This window comes from Alternaria conjuncta, assembly GCF_024043145.1.
Source record: "Alternaria conjuncta strain BMP 0040 chromosome Unknown scaffold_3, whole genome shotgun sequence".
Lineage (NCBI taxonomy): Eukaryota > Fungi > Ascomycota > Dothideomycetes > Pleosporales > Pleosporaceae > Alternaria > Alternaria conjuncta.
Window position 1 is genome coordinate 410,720 of NW_026250092.1, and position 19,262 is coordinate 429,981.

The 19,262-nt window shown below is 52.7% G+C and overlaps 4 protein-coding genes across 4 annotated transcripts; 2 read left to right on the forward strand and 2 right to left on the reverse strand.

Annotated features, from left to right (window-relative positions):
• Positions 1-522: 522 nt before the first annotated feature.
• J4E85_002111 (uncharacterized protein) lies at positions 523-6,584 on the reverse strand (the record flags this gene model as incomplete). The annotated part of the gene is made up of 6 exons (XM_051466391.1): positions 523-579; positions 629-2,416; positions 2,464-2,999; positions 3,053-3,113; positions 3,467-5,931; positions 5,981-6,584. 6 exons carry the CDS (start codon positions 6,582-6,584, stop codon positions 523-525), a joined length of 5,511 nt encoding a protein of 1,836 aa, XP_051329246.1.
• A 1,474-nt stretch (positions 6,585-8,058) lies between these two features.
• On the forward strand, positions 8,059-11,455 carry J4E85_002112 (uncharacterized protein; the record flags this gene model as incomplete). The annotated part of the gene is made up of 2 exons (XM_051466392.1): positions 8,059-8,281; positions 8,331-11,455. 2 exons carry the CDS (start codon positions 8,059-8,061, stop codon positions 11,453-11,455), a joined length of 3,348 nt encoding a protein of 1,115 aa, XP_051329247.1.
• Positions 11,456-16,088: 4,633 nt separating this feature from the next.
• On the forward strand, positions 16,089-16,753 carry J4E85_002113 (uncharacterized protein; the record flags this gene model as incomplete). The annotated part of the gene is made up of 2 exons (XM_051466393.1): positions 16,089-16,122; positions 16,203-16,753. The coding sequence occupies 2 exons, from the start codon at positions 16,089-16,091 to the stop codon at positions 16,751-16,753; spliced, it is 585 nt and encodes a 194-aa protein (XP_051329248.1).
• A 579-nt stretch (positions 16,754-17,332) lies between these two features.
• Positions 17,333-17,700, reverse strand: J4E85_002114 (uncharacterized protein; the record flags this gene model as incomplete). Its single annotated transcript, XM_051466394.1, has 2 exons — positions 17,333-17,392; positions 17,467-17,700. The coding sequence occupies 2 exons, from the start codon at positions 17,698-17,700 to the stop codon at positions 17,333-17,335; spliced, it is 294 nt and encodes a 97-aa protein (XP_051329249.1).
• Between the last annotated feature and the right edge of the window lie 1,562 nt (positions 17,701-19,262).

Genomic DNA, 19,262 nt, shown 5'->3' on the forward strand with positions numbered 1-19,262 from the left:
CCAAGGGCGAGGCGTCTGGCGTCTTCCCTATTACCAGTAGTAATTACTACCTCCATTCCCATTCCATTTTGTGCCCAATTCCATCGACTCCGTACCATGCAGATCCATTTCCATAATGCCCCTAGTTGGCTCTCCGATGATGCACCCCGATACCGATCCAAGTTCCCAACCTCGATGAGGGACCCACCCAACGCCAGAAGAGATCGAAGTAAAAATGAAATAAAGTTCCCCCTCTTAACCCATAGCAGAAGAATAACACCGAGACATGCTGCAGAAAAAATGAAATAGCTTCCCCCCATACTGATGTTGAAAATTTTACATCATACATGTGCCCTTTACCCATATCCAGAACTCCTGTGTAAATGCTTGAGTATCTATCTACAAGATATGTGGATGATGCTCGTCTATAATATGGTATAAACCCGAAAGGAAAGTAGGATGAAGCAGAACTTTTTGTTGCTTTGTTCGTTTCCGTGAAAACCGTCAAACGCCTGCCATGAAATCGTGCGCTGCATGGTTTGACTAGGGAGCCATGACCATGGCGAGAAGCGCCATACGCGTGTACAGGCCATACCTCATCTACATTCACGTTAGCTAGAGTGTTCGGCTGGTGCGCAGTGAGACTTACCTGTCTGAAGTAGGCCGCCCTGGGGTCGAAGTCCACCTCCTCATTGATCTCGTTGTTCCTGGGCAGCGGGTGCATGACAATCATGTTCGCCTTGGCTCCCTTGAGTAGCTTGTTGTCGATGACGAACGCATCCTTCACTGCCTCGTAGGTGGCGACATCTGGGAAGCGTTCCTTCTGCACACGAGTGCAGTACATGACGTCCGATGAAGCGACGATGTCGTCGGTCAGCTCGGTGGTGACCTTGTTCAACTGACCCCGGGCCTTGAGAGCGTCGGTGACGCCCGAAGGCATGGGCAGGGACGCGGGCGAAACAAGGTTGATGGTGACATCGTAGTGGGAGAGGAGTTCACAAAGGGAGTGAACTGTTCGGCCGTACTTGAGGTCACCGACGAAGGTGATGTTCAGGCCGTTCACTGTACCAAGTTCCTCTCGGATAGTGAAGATGTCGAGAAGAGCCTGAGTCGGGTGCTCGCGGCTGCCGTTACCAGCGTTGATGATTGGCACATCTGAGAACTTGGTAGCGATGTTAATCGACTCCTCGGATGGGTGACGCAGAACAATGGCATCGCCGTAGCAGCCTAGAGTGCGGATCGTGTCGGCGATGGACTCGCCCTTCTGTGTAGACGACACCAACTCGTTGATGACAACCACCTCACCACCGAGACGCTTCATGGCAGCATCGAAAGAAGCAGAGGTTCTAGTCGATGGCTCGCAGAACAGGGTGCAAAGGACACGACCCTTGAGGATGTCAAGGCAGCCCTGACGCTGAGTACCCAGACGCATCTCCTGAGCGATAGTGAACAGCAGATGAAGGTCTGCGCGTGAGAATTGCTTGACCGAGGTGATGTGCTCCCTCTTGAAGGGGGATCTTGCCAGAAGCTGCTGAAGAGACAGCGAGCCGCTGAGCTTGGACATGGGCCCAGACGACGAGTCGTGTGCTCCAGGAGCTGCGGCGAACTCCTGGAAGTCCACCTTGCTGATCTCCATGTCGTAGTGACGAGCAATAGCCTCGATCAACAACTTCGCGTTCTTGACGTTGGTTACTAGAGGAGTCTGGTAGTCCACAGCCATACGACGGGTTTGGTATCCTCTGCTCATGTAGTTGGCGGGTCGACGGAAGCGGTTGCTTGATGGCAGGTTGATGTACAAGTCGATGAGGTTGTTGGACAAGTGCTGAGTGAGCGAGTACTCCTGCTTCTGCTCGTCGTGTTCACCACTGGACAACACTTCCAAGAACTTGACTGGAATACCGTGCTCTTGGATGTAGTCGGCAGTTCCGGCAGTAGCGAAGAGGTTGTAGCCCATCTTGTGCAGACGCTCAATTGAAGGCAACATCTCCAGCTTGTCCTTGAATGAACCAATGGACAGCAGGATGTTCTTCTTCGGCAGCCTGAAGCCGGTGGCGATGAGGCCCTTGATGTAGGCCTCGTACTTGGTGCGACCGAAGCAAGCAACTTCACCAGTAGAAGCCATCTCCACACCGAGGACAGGGTCGGCTCCAGAGAGACGAGAGAAGGAGAACTGAGGAACCTTGACACCAACGTAATCCGCGGGAATGTTGGTGGGAGGGTACTCCGTAACATGCAAGCCTGACATGGCCTTGGTAGCCATCTCGATCAGGTCGACACCCATGACCTTGGAGACGAATGGGAAAGATCGGGACGCGCGGACATTGCACTCAATGACCTTGATCTCGTTGTCCTTGGCAATGAACTGGATGTTGTAGGGTCCAGTTATATTAAGCGCTGCCCCTATCTTTCTGGTGGCGTCCTCGATTTGACGAATGGTCTAAGCATGTTAGTCTAGCTCACGAATCTCTTGTGTATCTGACATACCTCAGGGTCGAGATCTTGCGGTGGCAGGATCAGCGTAGCGTCACCAGAGTGGACACCAGCATTCTCGACGTGCTCAGAGATGAAGTGGCCAATCATGGTTCCGTTGCGGGCGACGGCATCCATCTCAATCTCCTTCGCATTCTCAATGTACTTGGTGATAACGACAGGATGCTCCTTGGATACATCGGCGGCTTGGTTGAGATAGTTGGCCAGATCGTGCTTGGAGTAGACAGTGTTCATGGCAGCTCCAGAGAGGACGTATGAGGGACGAACCAAGACAGGGTAGGATACACGGTCGCAGAACTCCATCGCCTCGTCGATGCTGGTAAGCTCCTTCCAGGCGGGCTGATCGACGTTGATGCGATCCAACATACGAGAGAACTTGTATCGGTTCTCCGCGTTGTCGATCATCTCTGGAGAGGTACCAAGGATCTTGACGTTCATGCGGTGCAGCGGAAGAGCGATATTGTTGGATGTTTGGCCTCCCATGGAAACAATGACGCCGCTGGAGTTCTCCATGGTGTAGATGTCCATAACTGGGTACGATGTCAATGTTTGTCTCATCTGCACGAAGTGCCGTCAGCCTTACCTGTCTCAACGCTGATGTTTTCGAAGTAAAGGCGGTCAGCTTCATCATAGTCGGTAGAAACCTAAATCTATTAGCACGTCGGAATGAGGAAGGGGAAGGGTGGTATGCACCGTCTCTGGGTTCTATCGACTTGTTAGCATTTGAACCTAGCCTGGCGATGTACGATCATGTTTGGAAAGATAAGGAAATTACTTGGCTGTAGCCAGGAGGTGTTCAGTGACGAAGAGAGGGAAGTACGAAATTTGTCGTGATAGCCTGGAAGTATTCGCAGATCCAAGTGGTTTGCGATCGAACCACGAAAATGTCGCGAAGGCACCAGGCTACCTTGTCATATGTCCGGTACAGCTGTTTGGGCTGACAAAGACGCGGGGTAAGATGAAAAATGAGAGTGTAATAGCAAAGGTCAGTACTTACGTAGTTCAACATGACGGTCTTGAAGCCCTGTTCTCTGAGAGTGCGGATAGCGCGAACAGAGCACCAGTCGAATTCGACCGAAGATCCAATACGGTACACACCAGAACCGAGAACCATGACACCCTTGTCGTTAAAGCTAATGTCATGCTCCTTGGCGTTGTACGTCAGGTAGAGGTAGTTGGTCACAGCGGGGAACTCAGCGGCGACTGTATCGATCTGCTTGACGACGGGGAAGATACCAGCATCAACACGCACGCGACGCACGGCAAGCTCGTTAGAAGCCCAGAACTTGGCAAGTTGGCGATCAGAGAAACCCAACTGCTTGGCCTTCTTCAGCAGTGGCATGGTGATGCTGACGGTGTTGTAGCTCGCCATTGACTTCTCAAAGTCACTGAGGGACTTGAGGCGGCTAAGGAACCACTTGTCAATCTGGGTCATTTCCCAGATCTTGTCAACGCTGTAGCCAGCCTTCATGGCGTTGGCGATAGCGAACAGGCGCTGGTCTGAAGGTGTTTGCAGTTCCTGGTCGATCTCCATTAGAGCTGGGGTCTCGTTGAAACCAAGATTGCTGGGGTCGATCTCGCGAATGGCCTTCTGGATGGCTTCTTCGAACGTTCGACCAATACTCATGACCTCACCAACACTCTTCATGGAGGAACCGAGGAGGGTGGATACACGAGTAAACTTCTTCAAGTCCCAACGAGGAATCTTCACAACGACGTAGTCGAGCGATGGCTCGAAGCACGCACAGGTGGAACGTGTAACTGAGTTAGAGATCTCGTTGAGAGGGATGTTCAAACCGAGCTTGGCGGCGACGAAAGCAAGGGGATATCCGGTCGCCTTGGAAGCAAGAGCGGAAGAACGCGACAGACGAGCGTTCACCTCGATGATGCAATACTCCTTCGAGAATGGGTTCAGTGCGTACTGAATGTTACATTCACCGACAACACCGAGATGGCGGATGACGTTCACAGCGGTCGTTCGGAGCATGTTGTAGTCAGTGTCGGACAGGGTTTGCGAAGGCGCAACGACAATGGAATCTCCCGTGTGGATACCAAGGGGATCGAAGTTCTCCATGTTGCAGACTGTGATACAGTTGTCTCTGCAGTCTCGGACGACTTCATATTCGATCTCCTTCCAGCCCTTCATACTGCGCTCGATGAGGATCTGGGGGCTGGCAGCGAAAGCCTTGTTGCAGAGGTCGAGCAGCTCCGGTTCATTGTTTGCGAAACCACTTCCGAGCCCACCAAGAGCGTAGGCAGCTCGGACAATGACAGGGAAGCCAATGTCCTTAACAACGCGCATAGCCTCTTCTACGTTGTTGGCAGATGCAGACTTGGCACACTTCTCGCCAATGGACTCCATGCTGCGGGCAAAGAGCTCTCGGTCCTCTGTGGTGATGATGGTGTCAATGGGAGTACCGAGAACCTTGACGCCAAGGCCTTCGAATTCATCCTTGAGTTGGATACCAACCTGGAGGGCGGTCTGACCACCGAAGGTTACGTAGATACCGTCAGGTCGCTCCTTTTGGATGATCTTGCGGACGAAGTCTGCGTTGACGGGCAGGAAGTAAACCTTATCGGCAAGGCCCTTGGAAGTTTGAATAGTAGCGATGTTGGGGTTGATCAGGATGGTGTAGATTCCTTCTTCCTTCAAAGCCTTGATCGCCTGACTACCAGAGTAATCGAACTCTCCAGCCTGGCCAATGCTCAAACCTCCACTGCCGAGAACGAGCACCTTCTTGACGTCGACCCTGGGTGTGAGCTTCTTGTTCTCCTCGAATGTGCCACCGGGGAATTCAACAGGCTTTGAGAGGACTTCAGATGATGTCATGGCCTTCTGGATAGTGCTGATGAAGACATCGAAGAGGTACTCGGTGTCGCGGGGACCGGGGGTGTGCTCAGGGTGGAATTGCACACTGAAGTAGGGCCTGCGCTCGTGTCGGATGCCCTCGTTGCTACCATCGTTGGCGTTGACGAAGAGTTCCTCCCAGCCGTTGGGCAGTGTCTTGGAGTCTACGGCGTAACCGTGGTTTTGCGATGTGATGTGGCACTTGCCAGTAAGCAAGCTGGTACAGGGGATGTTGGCACCGCGGTTACCGAACTTCATCTTGACTGTGTCGGCGCCAGCAGCTCGGGCGAGCAATTGGTGACCAAGACAGATACCGAAGATAGGTGTGCGGGCTTCGTCCATGGCAGTCTTGATATGCTTCACGGTGGACTCCATCATGGCTGGGTCACCGGGACCGTTGGAGATGAAAAGACCATCGTAGTCCTTGCCAGCAAGCTGAGGAAAGTCGTAGTCCCAGGGAACTTGCAGAACTTCGACTCCTCTCCGCACCAAACATCTGAGCTGGTTGTATTTGAGACCGACGTCAACGGTGACGACACGTACGGGGCGGCCGGAGGGATGCTTGAGGGCAGTGGCAGGGTCGGGCTTGTAGAGCTTGGGTTCCTTGATGGAGACTGTGCATGTGTTAGCGCGAATCTCTACGCGAGTTTGCTTATTGTTTACCTTCAGCGACCAAGTTCTTCTGGTTGGGGTCGAGCCATTCGATTTGCTCGAAGCTGCTCCTCCAGTCCACCTCATCATCAGCGAGGGTTTGGGTGTTCACAGCGCCATTGGTGAGGGTGGTGGAGGAGGGTGATGGTCCGGTCCTCTGCATGAGGCGTCCCAACATGCTTCCCTCCTCTCGGATGCGCTTGGTCAGCGCTCGCGTGTCGACGCCAGTGATGGCGGGCACGCCCTGCTCCTTGAGCCATGCACCCAGCGAAGAGGTGGCCAAGTGATGCGAGTATTCCTCGCCGGCGTATGTAGCGACTACCAAACCCGCAATGTGGATCTCGTTGGATTCAAAGTGGGCTGGGATGCCCTCGAGCAGACTGTCCATCTCCTCCCGCGATGGCACACCATAGTTGCCGACTAGAGGGAATGTGATGACCAAGATCTGGCCGCGGTAGGAGGGGTCGGTGATGGACTCAGGGTAGCCCACCATGCCCGTCTGGAAGACAAGCTCTCCGGAAATGCTCTTGTCCGCACCGAAGCTGTTTCCGAAGCAGACGTAGCCATCTTGAAGCTCGAGAGCCAAGTCGTGGCTTTGGTCGGGCTGTGGAGCCATAATTGAGGGTATAAGTGACAGCTCTAGGGCTATGGTACCCTTGAGAAGCGAGACTGCCAGGCAATTGTAGAGAAGAGAAGAAGTGAAGCCTCAGAAAAAAAAAGTTCGGAGCCTCACAGCAACGAAAAAACGTGAGTAGCCTAGCTGCCGCTGCATGGCGGGGTTGATTGGTCTGCCCCCCACCTTAGCGAATGACGAGTTAGTCGGCCTTTCTGTGGCTCGCCGAGCATTTTGACCAAAACTCTGGTAGTGAAGAAAATATTTTACGTTGATCTCTATCGGAGGTTGATCTCCTCATCGTGCTGCTCAGAAGTGCTGAAGACGCCGTCGTAACGAATTTCTACCCTTGCCATGGATGGCTTTGCAACAGAGTAAGCAACCCCAAGGCTCGAACGGGCGAATGTCACATGCATTTGCGTCGAGATCAGCGCGCATGCAAATCTACAACAAAGAGTTCGTGGGCGAGGACGCGCATGGCGGTGTGAAGACGAAGTGCATGTTTCGCCAAAGCTGCCAATCGTGCGTAGCGGGAACATCTTTAACGAGGTGGAGCGGTAAATGATCTGCACAGATCCAACGGCTCGCTCATGCGAGATGCCGTCACCGTCTGTCGTGCCTGTACACGCAAAGGCATCTGTGAGGATACGTGCTGCTATCGCAGACTCTGGTGATGGTGATGGTGTTTTCCAGTCCGACAGCGGCTAGATGACAAATACGATCTAGCAATTATCGAAAAGACATGCAGGGCCACAAGCCTCGCCCTAGACGCGAGCGGCAGGGTAGCTGTCAGGGTATTTATCGATCGAGATTGTCTAGATGCCTTTAGATCGCGGGATTCTTGACCGCATCAGACCGCATCGTGGGGGCTATGAGCGATGCATCCTGCATCAGATGAGATGAGGGCTGATGGTGGGAGACTTGAGCAGCTCGTCTCTGGTGTGGTGACAGAGGGCGAGGGCAGACTACCTGCATCAGGCATGTGGAGGAGGATCTGAGGTATTATATGTAGGCAGTCTGCACCCCAGAGTGCTAGCATACCCACTTCAGGGCAATCGTCGCGATGACGACTTTGAAAATGGCGCTTCGTCCCCCGGGCGAGTCTCACATGGCATTCTAGACATGCTTTTGGCGGCGCCCCGCGTTGCAGGGCCTGTCGGCATGTGGTCGACGGGCGCGTCTATTGGCTGCAGACGCGTCTGGGAGAGGGACGACGCGCGATAAGGATCGAGCCTTTCCCTTCTGCATCTTCTGTCGACGGCGACGAGGGCGCATGACGGGCTAGAGTTCGCAGGCGGTGAGGTCGGCGTGGCACGAAAGCAGGCAAGAGCCCTTTTCACGATCCTCCTGCTTGTGCTTCATTTCCCGTCGGTGATGAAACCTAGCACTCCCCACTCAACTCGCACCCGTCCCTCTCCCCTACCTACGCCGACGCTGACGAGGAATCCCGTTTCCTTTAGAGGCTCGAGGTAGTGACATGTTCGCCTCATTCTTCCGCCAAAAGTCACGCCGGCCCTCTGAGACGACACCTCTGCTTGCGGCTATCCAACGCTACCGCCGCCGCCAGAATGGACAGGACTCGGAAGACGACGAGGACGAGCAGGATGCCCTAGCGCAGTATGAGGGCGAGGACGACGACGAAGACGAAGACCGCCAGCGGGATGGACCCTTGCTGCCCGTCTTTTCTTCTGAAGTTTTGGGTAGGCGCACAAATATGCTTGCTTCTGCATCGCACTGACAGGACCCCAGATCGCATACCCATTTACAACACCACGCATGCGATCCGCATAATCCTCGTCCAGCGATGCGAAACCACGTTATCATGGGACCAGCTGCGCTCCCCGCAGGTGTCGCAGTTCCTCGTCAAGCCCATCCAGCAGCAGATTCGCTCCGACCAGTTCTCGCGCGGTCTCCTGTACTGCCTGCTCGCCAACTGCCTACAGTTCAAGAAGGAGGGAGAGGAGAATCCAGGCAATGTGGGCGTCAGTAAGACGCGGGCGCTCATATGCGAGCTGCTGGCTATGCGCCTGCTCAAGGAGTTCTCCACGCGCGAGCTCATCGATGCCCTCTCCTACGACTTCGACCCGCTCCAGGGCATGATGGTGCAGGGACGCGGGAACAACACCCCCGGCGGCGCAAACTGGTCGCGACAGGCCTACCGATCTGCGCGCATCTCCACCCTAGAGATCGCCATTCGCGCCCAGGCCAAGAAGTTCCTCGCCCATCCTCTGGTAGTACGCCAGCTGGAAGCCATCTGGGCCGGCACCATCGTCTTCCACTCCGCAGCCGACAATCTACACCGGAAGCCAGACTCCCCTCAACAGCGTGGGTACAACACCCGCGATGATGCCTCCCCGCGAACAGGCCCGTCTCGTCGCATGTCGCCCACCAAGCCAGCGCCTCCACTCCCGCCGCCCGCAGCGCTCCTCCGGCGTACAGTGACCCTCTACGATCCCCACGATGCCTCCCTCTTCAAGCTCTCCCGTCTTCGTGTTCCCCGCTACCGCAACCTGTTCTCGACTCTCTCCTTCGCCATTATGCTCGGCCTTTTCTTGGCGGTGCTGGCTGAGAAGTCAGAGGACATCACAGCCCTCGAGGTTCTGTTCTGGTTCTGGAGCGCTGGATACATGCTTGACGAAGTGGTCGGTTTTTCCGAGCAAGGCTTCGGTCTATACATTATGAGTGTATGGAATGCCTTTGACTTGGGTATCCTCCTCATGTTCATGGCCTACTACGTCCTACGCCTTTACGGAATTCTCATGCCCGATGTTAGTCGCCATAGTGTTGCCGCCATGGCATATGACGTACTCGGATCCACCGCTGTCCTACTCTTTCCTCGACTCTTCTCGGCACTGGATCATTACCGATACTTTTCGCAGCTGCTCATCGCCTTTAAGATGATGGCCATGGACTTGGTTGCGATTCTCGTCCTCATTGTGATAAGCTGCAGTGGTTTCTTCGTCGCATTTAGCCTAGCCTTCAAGAGAGATCTTGGTGCGTCAGACGCCGCTTACGCCATTTTCCAGCTGGTCATGGGTTTCACACCCGCCGCTTGGGATCTCTGGGGTGAGGTCAACTTCCTCGGCAAGACTATGCTTGCTCTGTTCCTCTTCATTTGTCACTTCCTTATCGTCACCATCCTGATCACGGTCTTGACAAACTCTTTCATGGCAGTCGTCAAGAATGCCGATGAAGAGCATCAGTTCTTATTTGCAGTCAACACCATTTCCATGGTCAAGTCGGATGCTCTCTTCTCCTACATCCCGCCTACCAACATCATTGGATGGCTATTGATCCCGCTCAAGTATACCATGTCCTTCAAGAAGTTCCTACGCATGAACCGGCTTGTCATCAAGCTGACCCATCTTCCTATTCTGTTCGTAATTTTCTTTTACGAGCGTGTTCTTCTGTCACATCTCTCATACGGTCCAACTGATCTGGTTGAACAACGGGGTCGGGCTGAATCCAAAGCGCCTGTGCCTGCGTTCAGCATCCGAGGCCCTACTGAGCTGTTCAGTCCGCGCCTGCGCGAGCCATCCGTCACTACCTTCCAGAAGGACCAGGCGCTCGAGGAGGTATTCCGGCGACCTTTCCGCGACTCTAGCTTCCAACCGACTCCCCGCTACCCAACACCTAGGAGGAACTCGGGCAACGTCGTATCCGATTGGATGAGGAAAATGGGCGATGATGATGAGAACGAACCACCTCAGGACGACTCACGATCAGTTTTGGACCGGCTTGAAGGGCCCAATCGGCCACATCTTCGGCGAACGAAGACCGCAGGCCAGCCAAGGCGCAGGCACCCACTGGCTACCAGGACGGTGGTTTCTGACCCTGATGACGCTGGGACTCCATTGACCCCAGCTATAGCAGAGGAAGAAGAACCAGATTTGAGTTTGGCTATGGTCATGGAGGAGGTGCCGCAGCAGACGGATGCTGATGGAGACGACGAGGATGACGACGGAAGTTCTGATCAGCAAGTTACTCCACGGGTTGAGGCAAGCCAGAAAGACAGCAAGAGGCCTCAGACAGGATATCAATCTTCTGAAGACGAGTCCTTCCAAACGCCAATGACTGTCTTGCCCAAGTCGCAAAGCCGTACACCCGCCATTGTGGCGTCACCCTCTGATTCCAGCTTCAAATCGAAAACGCCTTTGTCGCCTAGCAAGAGGCGATTCAAACCGGGACATGCCCGTAACACTTCCACAAGCACGATTCTCTTCAGCCCTGTCAAGGAGAATATGAACGTTTCCCGCGCTCCATCCCCCGAAAAGCGACCAAGGACCGGCGTTCGCAGTGGAACAGCCACTGGTACGGCCACTCCCGGACGTCTCGACGGTTCAAGTGGGACAGGTGCCAAAACTCCAAAGCGTACCAGTGTCCCACCTCTTGCCCCTCCTTCTCGTCCTCGTGCCATTATGCCACCACGCGGGATATCGTCCAACCTGCTGTCTAGAAGCCACGGAGCACGCGAGCCTTCGTTCAACGCTATTGCCCTGGATCTGGCGTCAGACCTTGGAGACAACAACCTCAACCCCAACTTTGGCAACCTCAACGGACTACCTGCGTCGTTCACCACACAGTTCGAGATGGCTGCTAGGATGAAAGCACACGAGATGCAGAAGGGCAGCGACAACGACTCGGAGTCCAACCGCATGAGCAGGATCATGCTTGCGCGAATGACTACACTCGAGGAAGGCTTCCGCGACATGCTTCAGGAAGTCAAGGGACTCAAGCAAGGCGAGAGTCAGATCGGCAGCCGCGGTACGCAATCGCCGCCGAATGAGTTGGCTGCCAAGAAGAAGGGCAAAGCGAAGAAAAAGATGAGTATCCGACGAAGTGACGAAGAGCCAAGAATGGGCTCCAGTCTATAAAGAAGTAATGATGCCGCATGTGGCGCACTGCATATCTCGGTGTTTTGATTATTATCTCGCATGGCTTGCGTTTGGTACTTTGGGACTGGCATAACTGTTTCGACGATACCCCATGGGTATCTTGCATGTCTGATCAGCGGCGTTATTGTCTGGTTCAGCGAGCATTGTTCATGTCCTGCTCTTGTATCATTAGTTCTCGTTGTTCTTCATCATGGTCTGATCGTAATTTCTAGTTCAAATACAGTGGTATTGTAACACTATGGCTTGTGTATCCTGCGATTACTTCCGTCACTTCATATGTTGTTCGCTCTTTCAATGCACTCCAATCTCACAAATACGCCCCGATCGAGGTCCTTCCTCCTGCCTTCTGGTTGTGTCGCTGGATCTAAAAGGAATGTGTGATGTCAGCGTAACTTCCTCACGCAAATTCGCAGGGAAGCTCACTTTGTGGTTCACGAAAATATGCCAGGCAGCCGCGATGGTAGAGATGATGATCATCGCGATGAGGGTGAGTAGCTCAAGGATTTCGCTTCGTGTCCAGGCTATCGAAGACATGGTCATATAGGCTTGCGGGAGTCGCGAATGGAGTACGGTTATGTATGATCGTTTTCGCCGCTGTGGTGAGAAGCAAGATGTCTGTCTACCCAAATCCAGAGACATGCAGGCATACATGTAGTTATTGCGTACGCTGGTTTGAACCCATTCCAGTGGTTACCCAACATGTCGATGACTACCCGGATAACATATCGATATCAAATTGTCTTGGAAGGCTGTGTTCTGACTATACTTATTTCGAGTGTCGGAACAAGACGCGGGACACCGCTCAATTAATCGCTAGACCGATTCGAGATGTCGGAAGCAGATTCTTACTCTGATGCTTAGAATCTGTTACACAGGTCATGTAACGGGTTCTCTATGGTGATGACAGCCCTGGAGGCGATGCAGTGCTAGTGCGGATGCGGATGTCGGAGTGAAAACTAGGCTGCATTGAGACGTCGGAGCCTCGAGCCAAGACAGCGATGTGCATGTGGCTGCAGAATGCTGCGCAATTGCCATCTTTTCCATGCGCACTTCGGCAGGTGGCTTCTCCCTGGCCTGCTGTCAACGATGTCGCTCGCTCCTGTAATATGTTTGCACGTCCGCTCTTCAGGGTGCGGTTTTGCTGTTCACCCGCATCGTCTCTTTGGCCTATACATCGCACCTAGCTGACGTGTGTCTGATCAGTGTCTTCTGTTCTCCCAAATCTCCCGCCTGAATAGCCACTTGGGCAGCCTCGTCGATATGACTGAGTCCGCAAGCGACATCCACATGGAAGACGGCGATCCAGCTTCAAATCGTCAGAGGTATCTTCCCGACTTCGATGGATCATATGCAACCTCTGGGTACGATGGATACCTTGCTATGGAGCAGCAGATGAGCTCTGTTGAGCAATTGCATGCATGGTACAACGGCCCTTTACTTGCTTCTAGCACGAGCCCACCTGTTCATCTGGCGCAATCATGGGTGCCTGATCGGTATCTCCAGGAATTTGACAACGACTTGTTATCGTCAAATATGTGCGAGGTTGATCCTTCAACTTGGCTGACTCAAGCCCTCAATGGGCCCGCTGGCAATGGCAGTACTCGAGTTCATGAAGCCGTAAGTCCAATCTTGCCACACGAGTAGAAACCAAATATATACTAAGGCTACGTTTCCCCAGATCTCTATGAACTCTACTAATGATTTCGGATTGTACTCGCAAACATCTACCTCTCTACTCCCCCAGGATTCCCTCCCTCTGGACATGGACTATGATATTCCTTATGCATGTACTCTCGTGGACCTTCATGGCTGTCACGATCCCTCGTTCGATACACCATACTATACGCTCTCGACAAGCAGTGGCTCCAACACTTATGCCTCCCAAATCAACTTCGGTGATCCTCTAGTCCAGGGAATAAGCAGCGATAGCTCAGACTCGTATGTGATGACACCTGTCGGTAGCACCGATTATGAACGGCCGGGTCTACAACACAGAGCGACTGGTTCGCCGCCTCAACCCATAGACTTGGATCCGCCGTATAACATGAACTCATGCGTATCATATGGCTCAATCCACGCACCCGCACCCATCACCTCTTCGTGGTCGGCGCCCGCAGCCCAGTCAACAGCATGGACTATTGCGCACTCGGCCCCTACACAAGCGCTACCGACTCCTGAGAAACCCACAGTATCCACGCGCAAACGCCATTTACTAGACGGCGACCGTAATGACCGTTCGCTACGGGATGTTGAGCAGCGTATCTCGAAACGAGCCAGAGTACCAGAATCGTCTGTCAATATCCTCTCGTTTCGGGCTCGAGATGACCCTCCTAAGGGCAGAGGCCACCGTAGCGAGTCAGCAAAACAAAACATGCAAGGTCTCGCTCCTGTCGGTGGTTCATGTACGCATTGCGTGTACATCAAGAAGAAGGTACGTTCCGATCGATGGTTGTTTCACGATCGTGGGTGACAACTCAAGTAACAGTGCGACAAACAACTTCCCTGTGCCATGTGCGCGAAGTTATGGAATCGTTATTCGTCTAGGACGCCACCAAAAGCGAAACGTATCGACCGTGTATCGCCTGACAAGTCTTCTGGTACGTATCTGGGTATATGTACCTCAGGTATGACAATGTCGCTAAATCTGTGTCAAGATGTTGCACTCCAAACGAAACGCGCACTGCGTCAGATATACGACGAGATGACTGCGGTTCGCGATTCTGCCTTGAGCCTACCGAAACTGATGTCAATCATACACGGTCTGAAGCCAACTCAGAAGAGGCTTATGCAGTCTCTATTGATGCATATTCCATGGACAATACGACAAGACCTCGGATGCTACTTCTACATACTCATGATCATGGGTCGCACGCAAAGTTTCCAAAATCCGTCCTTCGAGACCCGTTCCTCACGCAACATTCTTGATCAATGGCATACACTCGAGGCTTCAGCGTTGCTTTCTGTACGCAACATAACTCACGTGCCAGAGCTCGACGAAGATTTGACTTTCATCTGCAACATAAGCGATTATATTTTCGTTTTGCATGCACCGTCCACCGCCTCTATAACACGACAAATGGAAGGTAGAAAGAATGACCACTTCGCTCGGGATGTTCGTCGATTTTCCAAAATTTGCACCTTCCCACATCTTTCCGATGATCTAAATCATGTCATAGCTGGGGCTACAAATTCTTTCCATCGTTTATTCACGCTCTCAAAAAATCATACCCACAGCTATCCGAACGTCTCAGGTTATTTAGGGGCATTGAGAATATTGAAAATGAAGGTTGGCGTCAGTTATACAGAACAGTTCTGAAACAGTTCTTGTACATGGACAGACCTCAAATCAGAGTATGTGGTGATATAAGCAGGTAGCACCTCCCATAGTGTGATGGGTCGAGATTTTGGAACACGAATCCAAAAAGCTACGAGCCGCAGATTGGCGACCCTGAAGTCTCTGCTTCTCTTCTTTGTTCTGCTCATCTCAAATCTCTCTTCGTTGACCTCTAACCGCGGTTCTATCTTCTGTATATCTTCAGCACCATACCTGACATTGTCACGATTTTCGACGAACTCGGATGTGCTTCCAACCCCTTGCTTATTGAGATCCTGCGCTCTGCTACTTCGCCGAGTATCGAAATTTTCGAGAAACGTTCCCCTAATACCAATCGATGATGACTTCTGGAAAGGATGCTGGGGTATTTGTATCGTGATAAAGGAGCAAAGAGTTGCCGGCCTAAGATCTATTATGGCTCTTCCGTGGATCAGGAACACGTTAAACACTCAGGTACCTCCGAGAAGTCTACATTGCCCTAGAGATGTTATGGTGGTAGTGTTTAGCACTAATGTCGACGGCAGCGCACTTATTCAATTTTTGTTTCCTTGTGTCAATTGTCGAAGTTCTGACTGGCTGAACGGTGGTTCTTTTGGTACGGTATCCAAGGTTCCATCTCAAGCATGAGTTCAAGAAATCTTTCGTTGTACAAGGTGGTGGTGTGAAGTCAGTCGTAGTAAGCGTTTGGAGCTTAAAGCCTAGGCCTTATCCCCTGAATATCACTTTGGACCATTTTCAGGGTCCGTGGTCCAGAATGCAAGAACACGCACGTACGTGTTGCGCAAACCACCTCACTCCCTGTAGACGAGTTCATAGCCACATCTATATTTGTTCGAACACCAGACGTTCTAGAATCCAGAGAGTGGGTCGCGCACCTAAATGAAGCAATCGATCTGACGCCGAAAGCATGTCGTGCGTTGTGACGCGCGCCCTTCCCCACAGGCACCCTACCTGGTATTCTGCGGGCAATCGGCGCAGGGGAAAGCTAGCCAGTTCCACGGTTCGTCCGATGGAGCGATCCGTGGACTTCCATAATTAGTTTCCAAGGCTCAGTTGAACCCTTACTCTTAAGTTCTCGTTTGCACCCTCAATTGCTTGCCAGTTTGCTACTGTCATTTTACTAGAGTCAGAAGCGTTAAACCATTGATCGTCCCCGCATCCGACATCTTGCTCAAAGAAACCGGAACATTTACCCCGCAAATCATCGCAAGCCTCACACGACTCTCCCAAGGTTACAGCACACACGGCACACGGCATACGCACAGCGGAATAAATAATATGGCGCCCATGCACAAGACTCCTAGCGAAGAAGGTACGCACCTCCCTCATCGAGCACTTTCGTGCGCCAAACGTCCAATTGGAGAAGCACCGACTAACATGCCGTCACCCCAGAAATCGCAAACACCCTCGGCAACCTTGAGCTCTCAGCCTCGCATCCGCAGAAAACCGCGCAGAAGCCCAAATCCAAGCCCGTCGCAGATAGCTGGGAAGCCGAACTCAGCGGGTCGGATACTGAGACTGAGGATGTAGACCTCGGCAAGTCTGCAGCGAAGGGCTCACCACACGATTCTTTACAACCCTTGAGCACCACCACATCGCGCGATAACCCGCCGAACCCGCCGCCGCCTACACCTGCCAGTCCCACGCAATTCGAATACCCGGATAATGTTCCGTACAACTTGAACTCCAGTTTGAGCGATAGTGGGAGTAGGAGCTCGAGCAGAGGAGGCCCAGATAAAAGGCCAGAGAAGACAACGTCTGTAGCTGGGAGGATGATTGCGGGTGCGTTGGGTGTCAGGGCGCCGAAGAGGACTGAGGAGGAGAGGGAGTATGACCGTGTCATGAGGGAGAAGGAGAGAAAGAGGAGGACCGAGGAGAGGGAAAGGGAGAAGAAGGAGGCTGAGGAGAGGGAAGCCAGGAAGAAGGCTGTTTGGGATGACTAGAACCGTTGAACGCTGTTATGCTCAGACTATCCTCGGCATGTAGTTTTAGTATTGATGTACATATAGTCTACGAAGATGTGTAAATTAGATGTAAAAAGTTTACCTGATATTGACGAAACATGGAAGTGGTAGCTGGTTATTTTCACAGCAGATGGGGTTATTGAGCACCGATTTTACTCGATATTAGACCGAACCTCTTCTTCGCTCGAGATTCCATGAGCACCGATCTTCATCTGCCGCACATTGCTGCTAGGTACAATACACGTGCATATAAGTCATGGAAAGTATGTAGTAAATTCAATCCCTCTCGCTTATGGCGCACCATCAGCTAAACCGTGAAGACTCAAATCGCGCCGCAAGGCGGTCTTGGTAAATCCGTGACGCCCGAACCCATAGTATCATATGTGAAAGCAAAACCCATGCCTCTTTTCCGCCATCGCCGCCGCTGAAAGCAATCGTGTCCTCGTAGGTCTTCGGCAGGTCGCACTCGTGGGTATACAAGGTGACGGCCTAGCCACTAGGTGTCGAGATTCAGTGCAGCTGTAAGGACTTCTGCACACTGTCGCGGAGGGTCGCCGGTCAGCAGCCACCAATCTGCTCCTGGTGGACTTCAAGGGTGTCGCCGTCCTGCATGTCGAGCTGTGTCGCGTTAGCAATTTTCCCAGAAGCGCAGCCTTTCCCTGTATGGAGACGACTGCAACTCTATCACGTACCGTGTCTGGGTTGTCCGCGGCTGTTACGCGCTGGCCGTCGAACAGGAATCGCACGCTTGAGATGTTCTTTCCCTGACGGTCGCAGAAGGCGTTCATAAGCTTGCCAAGGGCAGTGGTGCGCTTGATCTTGAAGAAGACCTCGTTGTTGTTATCGGTGACCTTGATGTTGAGGTGCTCGCTCTGGCCACCGTCTTCAGGCTTCTGCTGCACGTTGGGCGAACCGTTGTCAGACATTTTGAGGCGTGGGAGGTGCGTGGACGTCTAGGTGAGGTGTTGAGTCGCAGAGCGGTCGGATAGGGCTGTTCGGCGAGGTCAGTTGGCTATCCAGCGGAAGCGGTGGAGAATGAGGAAGCGCCGTTTTGTCGTGGGGGAGGCTGCTTTATACAGTGCGGAGATAGCCGTACCTTAATACCGGCGCACTGGTGCTGATTACGTCGGGTGATAGAAGACTCTCGTGAGGCTGGGCAGACGCGTCGGGTGTATGTTAGGAGCGGTGGCAACGCGTGAGGAGTTCTGTGCAGGAGGAAAGCGCAACGACGACGAGGTGGGAGCACTGAGAATTAGTGGGGTCTCGCTCTCAAAGCATTGGCCAGCCCTAACCAACCGGCTTCACCTTCATCACCTTTACCTGCACGACATAATTCGTCTTACCTGCTCTCTTATCAAGTCGCTATCTTTTCTGCCTCTGGATTTCTTCTTTTACAAACCTTGCATATCGACTCTTGCATCGCTGCGGCTGTTGGCTATTTTCACAATGGTATGCTCATGATGTCACGCTTATGGAACCGGCGGCGAGTACCAAATTGACAAGACCCAAGGGAGAAATGGAAAAGGACTTGAGGACAGATCCTCCGTGTCATCCTAGAGCATGTGCAATTCAAAGTGTGTATCTAGTCAAGTTTTATCATACTGAGCTAAGTGGTAGACTGCATACAGAAGAACAATTACAACGAAGAGAAGTGCAGAAAAGAGGTATGCATCCATGTCTCACAGGAGAGCCATTGAACACAGAACGACTTTGAACGCAGCCTGACCAAGACCAGGTTGATGCGCTATACGAGTGCTGCAACGCCTTCTACAAAGAGCAAGGAGAGAATGCTAGCACTGTGAGCTGTCCGAAATATACCCTCCTTAAGTGAGTCTCGAGACCCGTTCAACTCATCGGCAGCTAACGACACCTCAGACTCAAGATGGAGCAGCGTGCGAAAGGGATATCGTAGCCTCTAGCAGACTGTTGTATCCATGTCCCGTGTAATTATAGCCGTGTAATATAGCAAATCAAAACGCCTGGAGCTTCTTTCTACGATTGACACTGGATCCTCGGCCTCTCCATGCAAAAGTTTCGCGTCACTAGCAGTGTCGCGACGGAGCACGGTTTCTCTGAAGTCGACGGTACGTAGCATCGCGTCCACATGGTATCCGCTGTCGTCTGGCTCATGCATATTGGAATACCAGCTACAGCGAACATCATAGATATGCATTTTTGCCAGAGTACATTCATGGAAAGGGGCCCTTCGCGAGGCTGGCGCATCGAGATGTATGAGCCGAGAGGATCAGACGAATATGGTGCCTAAGACATTCGCATGCCATTCGAGCAATGGGTCGTTAGCTTAAGAGATGTATCACTTCCTATATCATCCGCACTGTCATTCCCCACTTGGGAGTCCAGCCAGGTTACCAGAAAGCGCATTGATCTAGGACAGCACGAGCGCGTCATGAGAAACTGAAGATTCCTGACGAGACTCTAAAGGCGCCGTCCTGTGAAAACATTGTGCCGAGAGACTCTGGGTAAGGGC